Raw genomic sequence first — 20,877 nt, forward strand, 5'->3', positions numbered from 1 at the left:
CCAGTATCTGTGACTAACTCCTATGGTTTATCTAAGATATAACACTGCCTCTCTGAGCTGGTCCCAGAGTCAGGAAGAAGACCTAGGTTCTAATCTTATTTCTGATGCTTATGGTCTATTTAACTCTAGGCAAATTGCTTAACCACTCAGTGCCCAGGGCAACTCTCAAGGAATATAGGCACCTACTTTGCAATTGATATTCCTGACTCTGGGTCTTTTAATTTCATGGCTATAGTCACCATCTACAATAATCTTTGGGCTGCAATAATAGCCTGAGACTATAAATTCTGAGCATCACATAGCTAGTAAATGTTTGAGGCTGGATTTGAACTCATGGAGATGAGTCTTCCTGATTCCTAAGCCAAAGCTCTATCCACTGTATGACCTAGCTGCCCCTAAGCCTTAGTTTAAAAGATCTTGAAAAAAAGGTCCTTCCCTTCATCTCTTTGCAATTATGTTTAGAAAGTAACTTCTTTAGTCTTTCTAAGAAGAAACAATATTAAGTTTTTGTCATTTGTGAGTCTTTGAGTATTTCGGAAATTCTACCCTGTATTCCCCAGGATTCTGCCACATCCAAAAGACATCTTTCTGCGCCCTTCTACCTTCCTTCCCAAATGATTTTACCTCTAAACCCATGAAGAAGCCACACTGACATTCACATCCAGTGTCTTCCATTTTTTATATTTGTGGAACTAAATTGGGATCAAATTTTTGTGGGTGATGCCTGACCATTTTAGTTGGGCTGTTTTGCCACAAGGTTGTTTGCCTGGGAAGAAAGGTTTGTAAGGCTCTAGGTCAATCCTTCCCATCCGTGTTTGGAGATGTGGTACATTTGAACACTCTGTGAATCTTGCCAGCAGTTTTTATGCTGGTTTGTTTGTTTGTGTAACATGTGTGTGTCTTTGTGGTTAAAAGTCATTGACAGTCCATAATAGACAATCATTGACCCTGCACCTAATCTTTTTTTTTCCACTAGGAAGAAGGAGGGTGGGTGAGCAGATGCCTTCATTAGTTCAATAGTGTAATGACACTGTGTGTAATCTGCTCTGACTTTCAGACTCCCAGGAAGGAAATTACAAGTCGGAAGTAAATAGTAAGCCCAGGAAGGAAAGGACAGCATTCACCAAGGAGCAGATCCGAGAGCTCGAGGCAGAATTTGCTCATCATAACTACCTGACCCGGCTGAGGAGATATGAGATTGCAGTGAACTTGGATCTCACGGAAAGACAGGTGCGGATGATGCTAGAAGTCATTTTGCTTTTAAATGGTGTAGGGTACCAAGCCAATAAAAAGGAAAGCTGCTCTGGCTTCCCCAAACTTTTTTTTCTCCAATCATTTATATAAAAAAAGCAGATTGACATAGATGATGGGGTGCTTGGCATGAACAGGAAGCCATGAGTTCAAATTCCACCTTTGATACTTGTCAGCTGAATAACAATGAAGAAGTCACTTCAATGTCTTGCTTGCTTGTAATTTTATCTCCAGTGCTTAGCATTTTGTCTGGCCCTTAGTCAGTATTTAATTAAGTATTTTTTTCACCTCCTCTGTAAAAATGGAGATGATAGATATTCCCTTTTCCCACGGTTGCTGGGAACCTCTAATGTGATAATGTGCCAAAAGCACATTGACAGACTCAAAATTCTGAGGTGATCATGATTGGAATGATCATATTGGAAATTTCTTATTTTCCTTATTCTCAGTGAGGTGCCCAACAGGAAGCCTTTGAGTGCTATCCAGGGAGCATTGTTTGAGTAAGAAAATGAGATATCTTATTGGCAATGAAGATTCATCTCCGGAGAGCGACTGTGAAACTTTAACAAAGTTAAAAAGTAAAAAGTCAGACTGTCCTTGGCTAATCAGTGAACGAATCAATGAAGTGTACTTTCCCAGAAAGTACAATGATTTTCAAATTGTGTTTAATGTTAATGAATGTAAAATCCGGCATCATATAGCACAAGCCTGAATTTTAAATCATTCAAATGGTTATTGGTGTTTTTGTTTCTTTGCCTTTTTCCTTCCAGAAGATATCCCTCCTTTCTTCCTTTCTCCTTTCCCCAGGGAGCCATCCCTTGTAACAAAGAATAGGGGTGGGGAAGGGGAGAGGAGAGAGAGACAGAGAGACAGAGACAGAGACAGAGAGAGACAGAGACAGAGAGAGAGAGAGAGAGAGAGAAGCACCTCCTCAAAACTAACGAACACATCACCAAAGTCGGACAGCATATCCAATGTTCCACACCATTAGTCCCCCCTCTATAAGAAAGAGCACGAGGCAGGGGACTTATTTTTTTTTTCTACTTAGGGTTGGACTTGGTTATTAGAATTGCATTATATGCAGTTTCTTTTCTTTTCTTTTTTCTTTTCTTTTCTTTTTTTAAGAGGAGCTGGACTTTCCACTTAGATTGCTACAGACATTCTGTATGTTGTTTCCCCTGACTCCTCCTCCATTTGGTGTTTCTTCTACTCTCTCCACCTGCATCAATTCATCGAAGTCTTTGTGTGGTACTTTGAATTATTCAGATGCATCATTTCTTATCACTTCATACCATTTTGAGAGTGAAGATGTTTATGGATGCACACTGGGACAGACACCTAATTTCCAATATATGAAAGGAGAGAGGTGGCAGTATTAGAATCATCAGCTGTGGAAGAGTGAATGGGTGATGAGGAAGTAGATACCATTGGTGCACTCTCTAGATCTGTAGCAGAGAATGGTAGGGGAAATGTTGAAGAATAGCTTGAAGAATGGCATGGTCAAGCTGTTTTCTCATATTTAACTTTATTTTACTTTTTATTATACAGAAGACCTGAGCATCTGCCTGTGTAGGGTCCATGGAAACACCCAATCGAGAGGTTCCATTAGCTTTACTAAATTGTCAAAGACATCCATGAAACAATAAAAAGGTTAAGAATGCCTGGTTATTAGATGATGTGTGGAAACATAGAGAAATTTTGAGATTTGAATAAGGGAAACAAAGGCACTCTTGACCCAAGGCCTTGATCTTCTCATGGAGGCAGGAGGTGAAGTCATCTGCAGAGTGGAGATGGTAGAGTGGTGTTGGGTCTATGAGGACAGAGGACCAGGGATTGTGGAGAGTGTGATTATGAGTCAGTGAGAGGTCATCCACGTTTCTGTTTATCTCGCAAGCCTTGTTTTCAAATTTGGCTTTGACAACCTACTGTACTTTGGACATCCCAACTTTCTCTGTTCACTGTGAATTCAGAGCCTCTTTTTGAGCCCAAACATTTAATGACGTCCTTTGATCCAGGAAACATTTGGCAAATTCTGAGAGAACAGTTAGTTCTCAGCATACAGTGTATTGTGGTGGGGAGTTGGACTGGGAAGCAGAATTGGGAAATGGAAGAATTTCCCAGCTCTCCTGTCCAAAGTCAGGTCTTGGTTGGACTTGGAAATAGCCTGATTGAGTACAGAGACATACATTGAACTGGAATAAGCCCACGCAGCTAGCTTGCCAAAGAGAAATCATTCATTGGAACGCCAGTGTCTTCCTTTGTAAAATGGGAGTCATACTGGCTTCCACGCCACAAGGAATGATGTGGGAAGTAGATCAGATAATGGATGGTAAACATCAGAAAGACCCATAATTCTAAAGATGTTATACACCAACAAGTTCATATGCAATTAAAAATAAATTCCAAAGCAAAGCATAAACTATTTAATAATCATTGAATCTTTAAATTATTTAATTTATTTTCATCATTATTCTCCCTTGTAGTATGATGACTAATCAGCAGATAACTGTAATGGGCCTTTGTTCCTACCAGGCAGAATAGACAGTCAAATGTGTCCTTGATATTCCTAATCATTCTCACAATCTTTTAACATTTAATTTTAATTTAATTTAATGTAGATATAAGGTCTACAAGGCCAACGTGTATGTGTGCACGTGTGCATGTGTGTATGCATGTATGTATATTTCACCTCATTGTGGTACTTAGAGACAATTATCATGTCTTGCCCATCCCTAAGAACTTCTCTTCTCAGGATCCCAGTCTCAGAGTTGGCAAGGACCAAGAGACATTGAATCCATCCTATGTCTGAAAACAAACCCATTCTGAAACATCCCCAGGGTGACCATCCCTAGTTTCTTCAGTTGACCTCCACAGGGCATGATCTCAAGTTCCTTCATCATCTTGGTTGCCTGTTACCATTTGGACATTCTCAAGTTTATCAACATCCTCACTAAAATGAGGCTCACAGATCTGAACACAGGAGATGAGGTCAGACCAGGGAAGGGAACAGTGGGACCTTCACCACCTTTGTCCTCTCTCTCGTGCTGGCCTCTGTTCCATTCTAAAAGCAGGAAGATGGAGCCCATCCACTCCCTATGACTTCAAATCCTCGAGAGCAGCTAGTTGCTCTTTTTCTATTCCCCTCCTTAGCCTGGGTGCCATCTTCCAATTTTCCATTTTGTGTTCTGACCTTTCCAGACCTATGATAATTTACCCTGAAAGAGAAAACAGATGCAGAATAAGAATAAGCTGCCTCTTTTTTCTCCCTGCCTTCTGTTTTTGCCATTTTACTCATCTTGAACAATGCAACTATCCTATATTGGATCTTGCCTTTGCCTCCGCTTGTGAGACCGGACCCTCATTTTGTTCATGCCTCTGTGCACTTTTTTTGTGGAGGGCTTCCCATGCACTGGAAGGTCTACACACAAGGTGCGGCCACACACACACATCTATCCCAGAAGAACCAGTCCTTCCATCCGGTAAATATCATCATCTCCTCTGCCATCATGATCTTCTGAGTTTCCACTTGAAGACCCACATTGGAGACAGCTTTTATGTGACTTTGTTTATCAGTAGGTTACTCTTCATTCCCTCTACTACTGTTGCTAAAATAATGATAGGCCCACACAGACTGTCCTCAACCTACCTTTACAATGCCTCTGGAAATTGTTCTTCTACCTCCACCCTGTGATCCAGCCAAACTGACCTCCTTTCTGTCCCTGTAAGAAACATGACACTCCACCTCCCAACTTTCAGCTTTTGCAATGACTGTTCTGCATGTCTGGAATGCAGCCCCCTCCTTACCTCTACCTCAAAGGGCCTTGTCTTCCTGTAGGAGAATCTCAAGCATTTTCTGCAGGAAGTCTTCCCTGATCTCTCTAACCACAAGCACCCTCCTTTCCCAACTACCTAGTATTGAACTATTTGTGTTTATTCACATTTCCTAGAACATAGTCGACACAATAAAAGCTTACTGACTGATTTCTTATATATGTATGTGTATATATACATACATACACACGTATAGACACATATAGGATTGTCTATATATGTCTATACACACACACACACACACATTATATATATATTTATATATATGGGGGGGGGCTGTCTCCTCCTTCATTATATAGGCTCTTTGCCAGTAAGGATGGCTTTTGGTTTGCATTCTTTTCACTTTTATCCCCAGCACCCATACAGTGCCCAGCACATAATATGTGCTTCATCAATACTTGTTGACTGTCTAGACCTTTTAAGGTTTGCAGAGTCCATGTTGCATACATCATTTCATTGATTATGAGTAGTGTCTAAGACATTCATGAGTCAGCATTGGTTCTTAGTCACCTCTAACACCAACTGCACCTTGGGCAAGTCACTGGAATTCTCTTCTCTAAGAAAATAAGTTATAGACAGGTTACATTCACATGGCCCAGATGTATTGAGGGAAGATATGGAGGGCTTTTTTTCCTTCTATTTTTATAAATCCATCCTCTTCTACCATATTAGACAACAGTCTGCATGGGCATTTGGTGCTCAGCAGCTTCAGCATGCATCTGGTTTATTTTTATTTTTAAGTGAGAGGAAAAGAAAAAGAGAGGGAAATGCACATCAAGGGCCTGGTTATGAAGACACTGATTTCCACCGGAAGTGTGGCCATGTTTCACATGGGGGAAATAACAAATTTAGGCCGTGCCTCTGTCCAATTATAAGGATGATGGGATGTCAGCCCTGGGCTCCTTGCCAGGAGCAAAGTCAGAGTCCTGAGCTTGCTTGACTAGGGATAGCCTGCAGTTATCTGGGGAGGTCAAGGCCTTTCCCACTTCTTGACAAAGATGCACCTTTTCTTCTTTGGAACAGCCCTGGAAAGGCTTGTTTGAGGTTTCTGAGCCAGTCTGGGCTTGTGTATCTTCCCTACATCTTGCCTTATTAAGAAATGGTCTCATGTGTTTATCTTCTTCTTTTTATTCATTGTCAACTTCATCTTGTTAGGTTGTATTATCCATTAAGAAAGGTGTCTGTAAGGAAGAGAGGGAATTGGGGGCCGAAAAAGAAAGTGGTAGATCTTTTCCTCCTTCATTTCTCTTCTCCCCTCCACTCCAAATACCATTAATCTTCCCTTTCATCCTCCAATACAATATAAAGAGAAAATAGAAGCTCTGAGGGCATGATATAATGGCCAGACCACTGAAAATGTTTTCTCCATTACCTACTACCTGTATAATCTTGAGCAAGTCACTTGACTTCCATGCCTCAGTTACCTCATCTATAAAATGAGGGATTTCAACCATATGACCTCTAAAATTCCTTTAATCTTGTGTGTGTGTGTGTGTGTGTGTGTGTGCGTGTGTGTGTGGCAGTTGGGGTTAAGTGACTTGTCCAGAGTCACACAGCTAATGAAATGAGTGTTACATGTCTGAGGCCAGATTTGAACTCAGGATCTACTGACTCCAGGGCTGGTGCTCTATCTACTGCACCACCTAGATGCCGTCTTTTAATCTTTAAATCCATGACTCAGTCTGGGTCAAGGTGAAATCTTTAAGATCTGGATTCTCAGCTGAAACTATGCTTTTGCCCTGCTCCCTGCTGGTCAGGGTGGGCATGGAAGTCAAGTGACTTCACATGAACCTAGAAGAATGCTCAGCACAAAGTAAGCATTTTTAAATTGGATTGAAGTCATCAAGATGTCAATTATACAATGTAAATGGTAGATACCATGCCTCTTGTGCTCTAGTCATCATCCCCATCCTCCTCTTCAACTCAGACCCTAGTGTGTCAGGATATTAACAGTTAATCTTTGCCTTATCTTGCCTGGATTCAGGACTCCATGCTATGGCCTGGACATCTCTACATCATGCTAACATATATGTGTCCTCTGATAATTCCTTTTCCAGCTCAACTTTATATGTTGTCTTTCTCCATTAGAATTTCATCCCCTTGAGGGCAAGAGTCATCTTGTTTGCTTGTATTTGTATTCTTAGCACTCAGTAAATTATCTGGAATACATATCTATTTATCTGTCCATTCTTCTATTATCTATCAATCTATCATCTACATTATTCTCTACCAATCTTCTTTCCTTTTTTCTTCCCTCCCTCCCCCACTCCTCTGAAGAGCCTACTATATGCCAGGCACATATCACTAGTCACTAAATTAGGAAGAAAAAAAAAACAGCCGCTTGAGCCCTAACTGGGCAAACCCTTTAGATTTGAGGGTCATTTCAGCTTAGCCTGCAGGTCTTAGAGAAAAACTTGTTGTGTGTAAAGAAAGAGACCTCAGCATCAAATGGAAGATCTTGAAGATGTTGAGCCTCAGATGTTCAGCAGAGCTTGCTGCTCTGAGCAGAGGAGGGCTAGTAGTGGGGACTACTGCCATTCCAAGTTGCTGTCCCACATGACCCATTCTTAGATTCCCCTTTCAGGCCCAGCTACTCATTGTCATCGGCAGCTGGCTTTGCTTAGCTGGTTGGTTGTTGTCCTTGGTTCTTGAGGAAGACCAAAATGACATCACTATGCTGAAGTCAAGTTTCAGTGTGTTCGACTGTGGTTGATCAGATCAATACTAGCTCAGAACGTTCTACCTCAGGTAGGACACAAATAGTCCATGTGAAGTGTTGGGGTGGACTCTCTAAATTTGAGCATCTCAATTTTGCATTTCTCTTGAAGAGCGCTTAGAAGAGCTTGTCTCTGGTCCCTTGCTATGTGCAAACCTGACAAATTCACTCTTGGTTTAGAGACTGTCCAGCTAAACGAGGAACATGCCCACCAGGTTATCACATCTTGCCATGGGATGAAGAGAGGAAGCAGCTGCATCAGGGTGGAAGAGGTGGCCAACGGCCAATTTTATGGGACAGGGATGCCCAATATAGAAAGGATGAAAGGTCTTTCCACCTCACAAGACCTTTTCTTTTTTTCCTTCTCTCACCAAGCTAATCAAAGGAGCAATGTGACAGCCTCATAAACCAGCTTGGGTTACCGGAATAAACAGAGTCATGGCATGCAGCCTTGCCAACAAAACTGGAAAAATCCCACCTGCTAAGATCATATTCCATTAATGGAAGTGAGAGGGCTTAGATTGTATTGTTTCCTCATAAATCACCACTTGGCCCTAAGCCAACTGTGAAAATGGCTATCCACTTTTGGATGGCCCACATATAAGGAGGTTTTTTTTTTGTCCCAACTAAACACCGGTTTTGTGGCTGCTGTGGAATAAACTCTCTGTCTTGAAGGGTTTTATCTATAAAGCCATATGGTCCTGTGCTCTTATCTCTTTAGCAGGGAGGCTGGATTTCCTTGGTCAGATCTGGTTAATGATTGACATATGCATCCAGCACTAGGTATTTGGTAAAAGTTTATGAAATGGAACTGAATTTATAACTTAGTCAGACCATGAATAGGATCATGGGTATAGAGCTGGAAATGAGACATAGTGAATTTAGGGTCATCCCTGATCTAGTATTGGAATGGAACTCATAGGCCATCTTGTCCTCCTCTGCTATTACAAATGAGGGAACTGAGACCTAGGGAGGTTAAGGGTCATCCCCAGGGTCACCTAGTAGGGAGATGTGAGAGGCAGGATTTAAACCCAGATCTTCAGGCCCCATATCCAGTGCTGTACATGCATTATACTACAGTGACCTTTAATACTACTATGAAACATAAACACACACCAGCCTAGTGCTATATCATCAAATCATTGAGCATGTCATTGCAAGGAAAGAGTTATCTGCTCTGAAATCCAGTGCCAGTTTTTCCTTTTTGCATTAGGCTCCTGTTACACGATACTTTCCTGTCATTCACAAGGGACTTCAGCATTAGGAAGGGACACATTAAGGAAAGTTTCCAAATGGCAACAGAGACTATTTTGGAACAAACACATATGTACGTGTGTGTGTGTGTACGTGTGTGTGTGTATGTGGAGAGAGAGAGAGAGATAATATATACATATGGATATATAATGTACACGTATATACAGACAGTATGCATATTATATATGTAAATAATGTCTATGTCTATGTATACACATAATGTCTACATATACATATATTATCTATATACAGGGTCTATGTATACACAAATAACGTCTATTATATATGTAAGGGATGTATGCATATGTGAACACATGTTCGTCTACATACTCACACACATGAATATATACATTGTGTGTTTATGTATGTGTGTGACCTTGGCCAACTCATTTAACTTCTGAGTGCTCTAGTCCAGAGCTGTCAAACATGCCCCCAACACTCCCCAGTGTACCTGAACCAAATTGAAATGTAATTGGGAAATACTTACCAAAACAAATAAAAATGTAATAAAACATAGATAATCTTAATTTGTGGTTTTCTAAGTCAATATGGGAGCACAGGGATCATTATGTACAGTCTTGTGGTCCCCACTTCTATTGGAGTTTGACATCACTGCTATAGCCAACCACAGCTTTATGAGTTTCAGAGAAGGAGCTGACTTACATTGGTAAAAGGGGATCCTCATTGGGGAATTCTCTGTACCAATGAAATTACAGGTCCATTCTTCATCTCCCTATTTAGGCATCCATCTATCCATTCCCCTCTCTCTGTTTCTCTTAACTCTGTATTTCCATCATTCTTTTTCTTTTTCTTTTTTTTTACTGCAAAACTTTTTTATTGTAGGTGGATGGAATAGCTGGACACAGTTGAGATGATTCCAGTTTTGTTGGCTGCATGTAAAGCATCATAGTCTGGAACAAGTCGGACATAGGCCTTCTTCTCTCCGTCAGGCCAGATCAGTGTGTTGACCTTGGCCAAGTTGATGTCATACAGCTTCTTTACCATCTGCTTGATCTGATGCTTGTTGGCCTTGACGTCCACAGTGAAGACGAGGGTGTTGTCCTAAATTTTCTTCCTAGCATATTCAGTGATCAAGGGAAGCTTGATGGTGTAGTGATCAAGTTTGTTTCTCCAAGGGACATTTTTCTGAGGGTCTTTGGGCTGCCATTGAAGTCTTAGTGGCTTGGGTCACTGGAAGGTGGGGGACATTTGGATCTTCTTTTTGTGGATATGAACACCCTGAACACTGCCTTCTCAGCCTTCAAGGCCTTGAACTTGGCTTCTTTCTTGGGGGTGGGGGGCACGGGTTCCTTCTTTGCCTTTGGTGCCATCTTAGGGGAAAGGGCCTATCATTCTTTCTATAATCTGCATCTGTCATTCTTTTTCTATCTTTCTGTTTATCACATATCTGTCTCTATCATCTCTCTCTTATCTATTCCATCTTTTTATTATTCTACTTCCCTATCTAGCTATATGTATATAGACATAGACATAACTAAGCATATAAGCGTGTAGCCATGTAGACATGTCACACTATATGTGTATGTATTTATCAAAGCATATCCACTTTCTAAACATGTTCATACACATTATTTCATGGGTATACATGTATGCATGGTTATATGTATATCTGTCTGCTTAAACATATGTGCATGTGTATAGGTCTGATGCATACATGTACATATATATTCCATAACTGTAGTGACACACAGGTGAAGACAGCTATTCCTTAAGGGACACAGTGTGTTCCTTTGAGCATAATAAGCCATAAAGCATATCTATTCTGTGTAGATTGTATATTACCCATGACTTTAAATATAAAATCAGAGCTGTTTTCTATTCAAGAAATATCTTCAACCCTAGATGTAGTAAAAATATGCTTAAGGTACTGTAAATTTTTTTAATGTATAATTCAAGTAAAACATTAGCTTTGTTTTTTAAAATATTTCTTAATAACACTCAAACTATTAAAATAATCCCTAGAGAGGAATAGCAATACTTCATCAGGAACAATCATACTCACCCCACCAAAATACTAAAAGTGACAATATGAGCTAGATCCACACACTCTGCCTTTATATATTGCTCCTAAATCTAGGAACTAATAAATATTGAAGCAGGTTGGATGTAACTCAATATTTCATCAGCCTTAAGACATGTTCCCACTTCCTACTTTACACTCTGGGCAATTCTTGTGCAGTTTCTCTTTTTTCCCATCACTGGAACTTGATACCCGAGTCACAGGTTAGTGAGGGGAGTACTTTGTGAACTAAAAATCCCAAATGATGAGGATGAGGATGATGACAATTATTATTGTTACGTTACTCCCTTCAGCCTCTTTTAGACATCAATATTAATTTATGCTAATAACTTAAGGTAGGAAAAGATAGCATAACATGTCCACTTCCCACCCAGCTAAGAAGACTCACACTCACAAAGTAAAGGATCGACCAATTGTGCAACAGTAGTCCAACAACTAGATCTACTTACTGTCCCCTACTTGTTGATTTCACTGTTGGTCATTATCCTTTGTAGGGACTGTTAGCACCTCCAAGGGCCATTTGCCAGAGGTCAGGGACATCAGAGGTAGCAGAGATGAAGGCACGTCAGATGAAATATCAGGTGTAGGAAACTGGCCCAACTTTACTGAAGTTTGAATGTGTTTCCTGCCACTCCCTTATTCAGTCATTCATCTTCTAAGGTGAGGAAGTAACTCTTGGACTGATGATTACATTTCTGCAAAAATAATTTTATGTTGAAAAATAGTAAATTTAACTACAAGACTCATTCTGGAATTTACTGAAAGTCATGAATTTCTTCCTGGCATTTGTAAGTGAAATCTCCTTTAGTTAAAATTGAGCAGTAATTCTAGTGTTTTCTTTTTCTCTCCCACCTCCATACACTGACAAAAGGAGAGCAAATTCTAGACACAGAGCGAAAGCAAAGAGTTCAGCATATGATAGGAATTATAATCTATGGGCTAGAAATAGAGGATGATGAGGAACAATCATAGTATTATAAAAGGAATCCAAGTGAACTTGAAATTAAATCAGCTTCCTCACCTTGGCACTCCTCTGCTCCCCTGGTGTTGTGCACTTCCTATGAGTGAATACTCGCCCAGTATACATTCCTAGAGAGCAGACTAGGATGGCTTCTCAGTTAGTCCATCACAATACCCTTTACTCCATGTTGAATCACCCTGTCTATGGGTAGCTCATATCCAAAGTAGCAGGAACAGAATGGGGGTGGGGAGCCTTTGGGTTTCTTTGCAGCTAACAATTGCATCAATTCCTATCTTAAGTCTAGGGAGCTTCAAGCAGGTGCTATTGCAGACAGGTTTCCTACTCTGATGTGGGTCAGGCTGGTTGGTCTCTGAACTTCCTCTCCAGCCCAGGTGCCCAAGTCTCCAGGAAGCCTTCTCTGCTCCACCCCCTCCAGTCACTAGTGTTCTCTCCCTCCTCATTGGTCTCACTTTGCTTATCTTTATCATAGCAGTCAATTGATCACTAAACATTTATGTGCCAGGCACTCTGCTAAGTGCCAGGGATACAAAAAGAGGCAAAAGACAGTCCCTGCTCTCAAGGAAGCAGCCAGCACCCAGTAAGTGCAATGCCAGACACATATAGCAGTCCTATTAAAATTAATTAATATATATTGGTTGAATGGAATGGAAAAATAATTAGACGACTAACAAATACAAGCCTTCAAATACTTTACTTTTGCCCTGAGCAGATGAATAATCTAGAAATATTTTCCAAAATAAATAAAAAGAAATCCAATACAAATCTAATCAAATAAATCCAAATCATGAAGTCCTTTAGAAGGGAAGGCACTAGCAATTGAGGGGATCAGAAAAGACTTTGTGTAGAAAAGGCAGCTAGGTGGTGTAGTAGATAGATTGGTGGGCCTGGAGTCAGGAAGACCTGAGTTCAAATCTTTTCTCACTTACTACCTGTGTGACCTTGGGCAAGTCACTTAATCTCTGTTTGCCTCATATTACTCTAATGTAAAATGGGAATAATTATAACACCTACTACTTAGAGTTCTTGTGAGGATCAAATGAGATAATACTTTTATAAAAAGTGCTCGGTACACTGACTGGCAAATAGTAGGCACCATATAAATACTAGCTATTTTTATTAGTCATCATCATCAACTCCATCGCCATTGTCATTACTACCACCACCACCACCACCATCATCATCATCATCATCTCCATTTTTATTAGTAGTAGTACTAGTAATAGTAGTGGTAGGTGGTGCTTAAGTTGTGTCTTGAAGGAAGAGAAGGAGTATATTCCAGACAGGGGAGATGACTGTGAAAAGGCAGGGATAAATTTTGGGCCATCTGTAGTACAACTAAGATTTCATTCAGGTATTGTGTTTTAAATGACTTAATATAACACAATACATTTTAATGATACAGAGATTATTTACTATATCACATTTTCCTCTTCTTTAATATTCGTATGAAGGGGATGATGTAATTTCTGCTTCCAATATAAATCATATAGAGAAATCACCCACAACAAGCTTCTCTCAGCAGCATGGTTCCCAAAGAGATGTTCAATACAGGGTCATATGTCCCTTAACTAATTTAAACAATAGCCTAGTCATCAACCAGAGGCATGTGAAAGCAAAATAAGTCATTAGCTAAGGAAACGGAAGTAGGGTATTTGTGCCAATAAGCAGATGTTCTAAATAATTCTCTCCATCCTTGGGAATCCTAGTCTGATATCAGAAAGCAGAGTAATAAAGTGGTCTCACCAGGAGGTTTCTACTATTGACTGCATGTTGGACTTTGGAAAAGTCCCTTTCCCTCTCTGGACCCCTGTTTCACCATCTGTAAAATGGAGACCTCCAGAAGGTCTCTGGGGCTCCTGTTGGAGCTCATTTTTGTTTTCTGATTCTAGCCTCCATTTTTCATGTTTCAAGTCAGTCAGCATTTATGAAATGCTTGTTATGTGCCAGGCACTGTGCTAAGTACTGGGGTTACAAAGAAAGGCAACAACAGTGCCTGTCCTCAAGGAGCTCACCTTTTAATAGGGGAGACGACATGTAAACAACTATGTACATAAATAGGGTAAATGGAGGCCATCTCAGAAAGAAGTCACTAGCACTTAGGCCTCTTCTGAGAGGCCTCTTGTAGAAGGTAGGATTTTCGCTAAGACCTGAAACCTGAAGGAAGCCAGGGCAGCTAGGATGTGGGGATGAGAAGGGAGAAAATTGTAGGCATTGGGAGAGCAATGAAAATACTCGGTCAGGATATAGACTGTCTTGTTCAAGAACAGTAAGGATGCTGGATCCTAGAAAACATGGAGGGTTATAAAATATTGAAAAGTCTGGAAAGACAGAGAGGGTTCAGATTGTAAAGGGCTTTGAAGGTCAAACAAAAGATTTGCTATTTGAACCTAGAGGTGATAGGGAGCCACTGGTGTCTTTTGAGTAGGTGAGTAACATGGTCAAACATTTGTTTTAAGCTGCTCACTGTGGAGCTGACTGGAGGGTGGCCTAGAGAGGGGACACTTGAGGCCGGCAGACCCATTGCAAGACTATTGCACCAGTCTGGGTGTTAGGGGATGAGGGCTTGTTCCAGGATAGTGTCAGTATCAGAGGAGAAAAGGGGAAGTATGTGGCAGATGCCATAAAGGTAGAATTAATGGAAGTTAACAACAGAGTGTATGTAGGGGAATGAGAGAGATTGGAGAGTTGGATATGATGACAAGACTTTCAGCCTCAGTGACTGGGAAGATTGTGGTGCCTTCAAAAGTGAAAGGGATGTTAGAAAGAGGGTGGTGATTTGGGGGAAAGGTAATGAGTTCAGTTTCCAGTGTATTGAGCTTTAACTGTCTGTGGGACATCCAGTGTGAGATGTCCACTAGGCAGTTGGAGATGCAGGATTGGAGGTCAAGAGAGAGGCTAGAGTTGAATAGGTTGGTCTAAAAGTATTTGCATAAAGGAGATAATTGAATCTGTGGGGGCTGCTGAGATTGGCAGGTGAAATAGTGTAGAAAGTGAAAAGAAGAGTCATCAGGCAGAACCCAGATGAAGATCCAGAAGAAGAGGCTGAAGGATGGTCAGATAGGTGGGAGGAAAACCAGGAGAGCTCTGTGTCCTAGAAATTTTCATTGTGCCTGTGAGTACATTGTGACTCCATTGTGTTACAGATGTTCTGTCACTGTTTACCATTCAGAGAGAATAATTCAAAAGTTAGGGATGCTGCTGGACAGCAACAAGATAATTAAAAATCATGCTTTTGCTTTGGCCACTAAGAGATTGAAAAGAAAGTCTTTTTTTGACTTATGTGAATTGGCCACATTTTCAGTCTGTACACTTTGAAATGCCAATAACATTTCCAAATCTTCCTTTCGCAGTTGTCCCAAGGGTAGAGCTTGAGAAAGAGAAATATCCCACTTCTCCCAGATGGAGATTTAGCCTCTTCTCCAGCTTTGAGAAGATCTGTACCCCTGGAAATATTCCAGAACTGAATGGAACTGGCTAGTAGGAAGCCGTGGCACCAAGCATGCAGGTTTTCATTTTACACAATCAATCCACAAACATTTATTAAGGTCCTACTATGTACCAGCCATTGTGCTAGATTCTGGGAATATACACACAAAATTCAACAGCCTTCAGGGGACTTCAGTCTGATGGGGTTAGGTGGGATGCTGGGTTATCTGGCTTACCCTGGCCAGCCATGAGTTCCATGAGTGTTTCAGGAAGTTGGAGGGCAACAAGTAGAGGCTGAGAGACAGCAAATCCAAATGGGGGTGGGTAGAAGTAGCCACCCTAAATCATTAACTAGCTATGTTCTAGGTTCCTAGAATAGAGCCGGAAGGGACTTGAGGACTCATCTAGGAATGGCTTCACAGAGTTCAGACTCTATGATGAACGGACCTCGGTGGCCACCTTATTCCACCCATGCTTGACTGTGACTCAGCCAATCACTCTGCCTTTTCTTGAAGGCTTTCAAAATGGAGATCAGCCAACTTGGCAGAGGATCTATTCCACTCCAGGTCCCTTAGGGTCCTAGGTATGGTCTCTAGATAAGGACCTCAGAAACCATCAGGCCCAACTCCCTCTTTTTATAGATAAGGAAAACTGAGGCTCATTGTTGACATTGACACACCAAAATATGTTAATTATCTAGTCCTAGGAACTTGGGCTTAAAATATAATGAAAAAATGATGAAGTGGTTGTCTAATACTAGGAACTTAGGATTTAAAAAAAATAATAATAATGAAATAGTTCCTTCCCTAAGAAGCTTATAGGAAATGATGTTTGTAAAGTGCTTAGCATAATGCCTGGCATGTAGTAGGCACTTAATAAATGCCTATTCTCTCTTCTTGTCCCTTTATAGGGTACTACATTAGGAAATGGGGTAGGGGTGGGCAAGAAACAACAACAGACAAGTGAAGAAATAAAAAGTAATTTCAAGTAATTTCAAGAAGGAAGGATTATTAATCACTGAAGTTATCTTGAAAGGACTCCTGCTGGGTGGCTAATAGAACACTCCCAATTGACAGGGGAGGAAAACTGAGGCCCTGAGAAGGAAAAACAACTCCCCGAAAGTGCCACAAGCATTAAGGAGGCAAACCTGCACCTGATTCATATAAATTCAGTGCTCTTTCCCCAACAACGTTCAGTATACATGCCCGCTGATTCAGACATGGACGCAGCTTTCCAATACGGTGTTTCAAACAAAAATGTTGCTGTCACCTAAAAGGTTAAAATCTGTTTTGTCCAAAGCCTTCCATTCCATGAGGATCCTGGATGAACGCAGCAGTCTTCTTTGCTGACAACTGTGTTGTGGTGTCATCTGATACTAACACAACGAGTGACATCATCATCATTTGTTGTGGATAGCTCTTTGTGCAGATTTATGGGGTGGCCAGAGAAAACCCCCTGGGCTCCCACTCCCTGGTTCTCTCCCTCTCCCTTCCATCCTCCCATTTACCATCATGTTTTATTTATTTTTTAAAATCAATTTATTTATTTTGAGTTTTCAACATTCACTTCCATAAGATCTTGAGTTCTCCATCTCATCCCTTCTACCACCCCAAGACGGCATGCATTCTGAATACCCCTTCCCCTAATCTGCCCTCCATTCTATCTCCCCCCACTTCTCTTACCCCTTCCCCTTCAATTTTCCTGTAGGGCAGGATAGATCTCTATACCCCATTGCCTGTAGGTCTTATTTCCCAGTTGCATGTGAAAATAATTTTTGAACACTTGTTTTTAAAACTTTGGGTTCCAAATTTTCTCCTTTCTTACCACCGTGTTTTAACAAAGGTTCTCAAATCTGTGCCTTCCTGATCCAATTCAGAAAGGACAATACAAGCCATTAATTGAAATGAAGTTGGAATTCACAAGTCTTCCCATTTCCTCCCTGTTTCTCGCACATGCCCGGCTCAAATTTCCACACCTCTTTTTTTCCTTCCCCATTATTCACTCTTTACAAATTCCAAAGCAAGTTCATTTTTCAGATATTTGTATCTGATCCCTGGAGGAAATCCTTCTCGAAAGGCCTTTCTCATGTTAGAGTCACTAGATAAACATCCAGTGGGTTTCAGCCTCGTATTTTTGGATACCAGCTGTGGGCAGAGAGAGAGCCTTTTTCTTGAGTTCGTTAAGCTGTTAATGAAAATGGACAAACCATCCTCCAGGAAGTACGACACATGAGAAGGGATAGTTTTTGTGAAATCACCACTGTACTCAGCTACTTCTTTAACATGGGATGGGCTATTTTGCAGACGGATATAATCCACATATGGGGAAAAAAGGAAATGAGTGTAGATTTTAAAAATGAAAAATATAAATTGTGGCTTGGCTAGTCCAGTCCTCACACATTCCTGCCAAGATCCCACTGACTTAATTGAAAGGATTTGCTTTTCGACCTGAGTGTTGGTGAGGACGGGGTTTTGTGTGTTCATCCCCTCTGGGGTTTCTGTGTAGAAAATGCCCCCTTGAGGATTCTGGGAAACCCAGATGTCTCTCTCTTACAAATGTGGAACTGGACACTGAGAAACAGGAACATTTGCTTAAGTTTCCATGGAAAGACTGAAGTAGAGCCAAGAGTGAAACCCTTTTCCAGCAAAAAAAAGTAAGCCAAGACAACATTAAACGCCATTTGAAGAACATAATTAAATTGGATCTAGTTTTCCCATTATCTGAGTGATAGATTAAGGATGCAGGAAGCTCAGAGCTTAGTTTCTCTCTCTCTTTTTATACAGATCCTGCATTTCTTTTAAGCCTCAGTGCATGATACAAACCCAGGTTAAATGCTTCCTTCCGAGGGGTTTTGCTGTACCTTTTTGAGTGGAGTGAAAAGTTGTTTTGTTGTGCTGGCATTATTAGAAGTATGGTTAGAATCTGGGCAAGGTCTGTTCGTTATTTGGTGTTGTGATCTGATGAACCAGGGCATCAGAAGGTAACCCCAAGGAAGGGGCTGTGGTGCATGAGGTGGGGCAGGGCTGAGGAGATTTTTCTGGCTTGAAGTCAAGCATGTGACAATGCAGACTACTCATCCTCTGGGCCTGTTTAGTGTTTACTGATGGGAGGGCTTAAAATACTGCTTAGCCTGTTCGCTTTGTGGAATTCCCAGTTGGTATGACCCAAGTGCACATGCACAAGTTTGACATGCTAGTGGGGAAACTTTCATGCTCACAACCCAGGGAGTGGCTGCACAAATTTGAAATTAAAATGCATTTTCATTTGGCTTTGTTTTGTTTTGGGGCTGTAACTGTATTGAGGTAGGGAAGTCCTGGCATGAAAACTCCTTTCTCTGATATAGGTGGGCACTACTGGCAGGAGATGTGATATGGTGGCCAGACAACCAGCTTGGAATCAGGAAGAAGGACTGGATTCCAGGCCTGTCGTTACATTCTGTAGACCTTAGTCAACAGCACCCCAAAGAGGGAATTTGGTTGAACTTGGTGTCCCAGGATCTGAGTTTGAATTCTTGTTCCTCTCTTTCCTCTTTGTGACTGTGGGTAAGATAGTTCATCTGTCTAGGTCTTAGTTTTCTCATCTGTAAATAAGGGGGTTGGATTAGATAACTCCTAAGGTCCCTTGCGGATCTAAATATATAATCCAAGGATCCCAGGGGCCCAGGACATTCTACTGGCTCACCAGTTACAAAATGAGAACGAAACTAAACTTGCTATTATCCTCTTAGCAAAATGTTGTTTTCCCTCAGAGACCTTCCTGGGCTTAGCAGGAGCACAGCCAGAGTGCAGGAGGACCCAGGCCTCTGCCATGCTGTTTTCCAGTACGAGATGCTGCCTCAGCCCATGACTTCTGTACGGTATTACAAACCTCACCCTGATGTAATCCCGAGTTAGCATCCTCCATGTATTCTAGGATCCAGATACACTGGCCTCCTGACTGTTCCTCCCACAGATGCTGTGTGTTTTCTCTGGCTGTCCCCCATGGCTGCCATTCTCTCCCTCCTCATCTCTCTCTCCTGGCTTCCTGGACTACCTTTAAGTTTTGGCTAAAGTCTCACTTTCCCAAGAATCCGTTCTGAGTCTCCCTTCGTCATGGCACCTTACCTCTACTGATTCCCTGATTCGCCCTGTGTGTATCTTGTGTTTGTTTGCAAGTAGTCCCCCCAGTTAGATTGCAAGTTCCGTGAGGGCAGGGACTGTCGTTTGCCTCTCTTTGAATCCGCAGTATGAATCGCAGCACTGTTATAAGCCTTGTAGAGAATACAGAACATTATAAGAAATTATTCCTGCCCTCAGGCAGTCTATAGTCTGGCTGAGGAGATAGGTACATGGAGTTAGCTAATGGTACAACATATACAAGATAGCTCTGGAGGAGGTCACAATCAGGAGCAGTGCCTAATGAAGGTGAATAGAGAAAGCTGTAACTAGGAGGGGGACCAGGGCTTTATCCTAAGGCCACGGAGATTATACGTTGTGAAAATTTAAGAAGCAAAAACATTTAGAAACAACTAATTACCAATTAGGAATGAAGCACTTAATTAGTCAGAAATAATGAGATAAAAAAGGAAGCTAGGGCTCAGTAGATAGATGGTTGTACCTGGATCAGAAAGACCCAAGTTCAAATCCTGTCTGAAATATTTGTTAACCCTGGAAAAGTCACTTAACCTCTGCCTGCCTTATCCATAAAATGGTGATAATAATTGCACCACCTGAGGATTATTGTGAGAATAAAATGAGATAATATTTGTAAAAAGCTTTGCAAACCTTAAATCACCGATTAAATGCTAGTCATTATTGTATGGTCTGCCTCCAACTTAGTAGAATAACAACTTCTTGTATTATTTTCATATCATTAATTACAAGGTAGATTCCATGGTAGGTTTTCCTTGATTTCTCTGGGCACTAACATTAATAGGTAGAATTGTAGTGAAGGATGTAGGACATGAGTTGGTTCTGGGAGGACCAGTAAGATTTGGATAGGCAGTTATATGGGCTCTCTATGGGTTCTCCTTTTCCTTTTCTATGTGGTTTAAGGAAGTAGTTGGGTTTCCAGTGCTTGGCACCGTGTCTGTTATATACAAGCTGCTCTGTTTTAGCAGAGGTTGTGTGGGTTTTGTGACTATTCACTTATAACATCAATGTACCCCATTTAATAAGTGGCTATTTGAGGAAGCCCTAGAACAAAAAGGCTACAACCACTGGGCAGGACTCTAAAATGACAATCGGGATCCCATGCCAGATCCAACAAAACACAGCAATCCTCCTTGCACACATTGAATCTTGCCTCTCCAGGCATCCCCTCATGAGCCTCAAAGCATTTAGGTTGGTCTAAAGAATTGGAGCACGATGCAACATTTCTTTCTTTCTTTCTATTTTT

General features: G+C 41.2%; 1 protein-coding gene across 1 annotated transcript in view; it reads left to right on the top strand.

The window, feature by feature from the left end:
- Nucleotides 1-20,877, top strand: part of MEOX2 (mesenchyme homeobox 2) — a 92,531-nt gene that overhangs the window by 68,947 nt on the left and 2,707 nt on the right. Inside the window, exon 2 of the mRNA XM_027872429.1 lies at nt 1,058-1,230. Coding sequence (XP_027728230.1) covers nt 1,058-1,230 — 173 coding nt within the window. The remainder of the gene's footprint in view (nt 1-1,057; nt 1,231-20,877) is intronic.

This window comes from Vombatus ursinus, unplaced genomic scaffold, assembly GCF_900497805.2.
Source record: "Vombatus ursinus unplaced genomic scaffold, bare-nosed wombat genome assembly UNPS02014799.1, whole genome shotgun sequence".
In the NCBI taxonomy this organism is placed as follows: Eukaryota; Metazoa; Chordata; class Mammalia; order Diprotodontia; family Vombatidae; genus Vombatus; species Vombatus ursinus.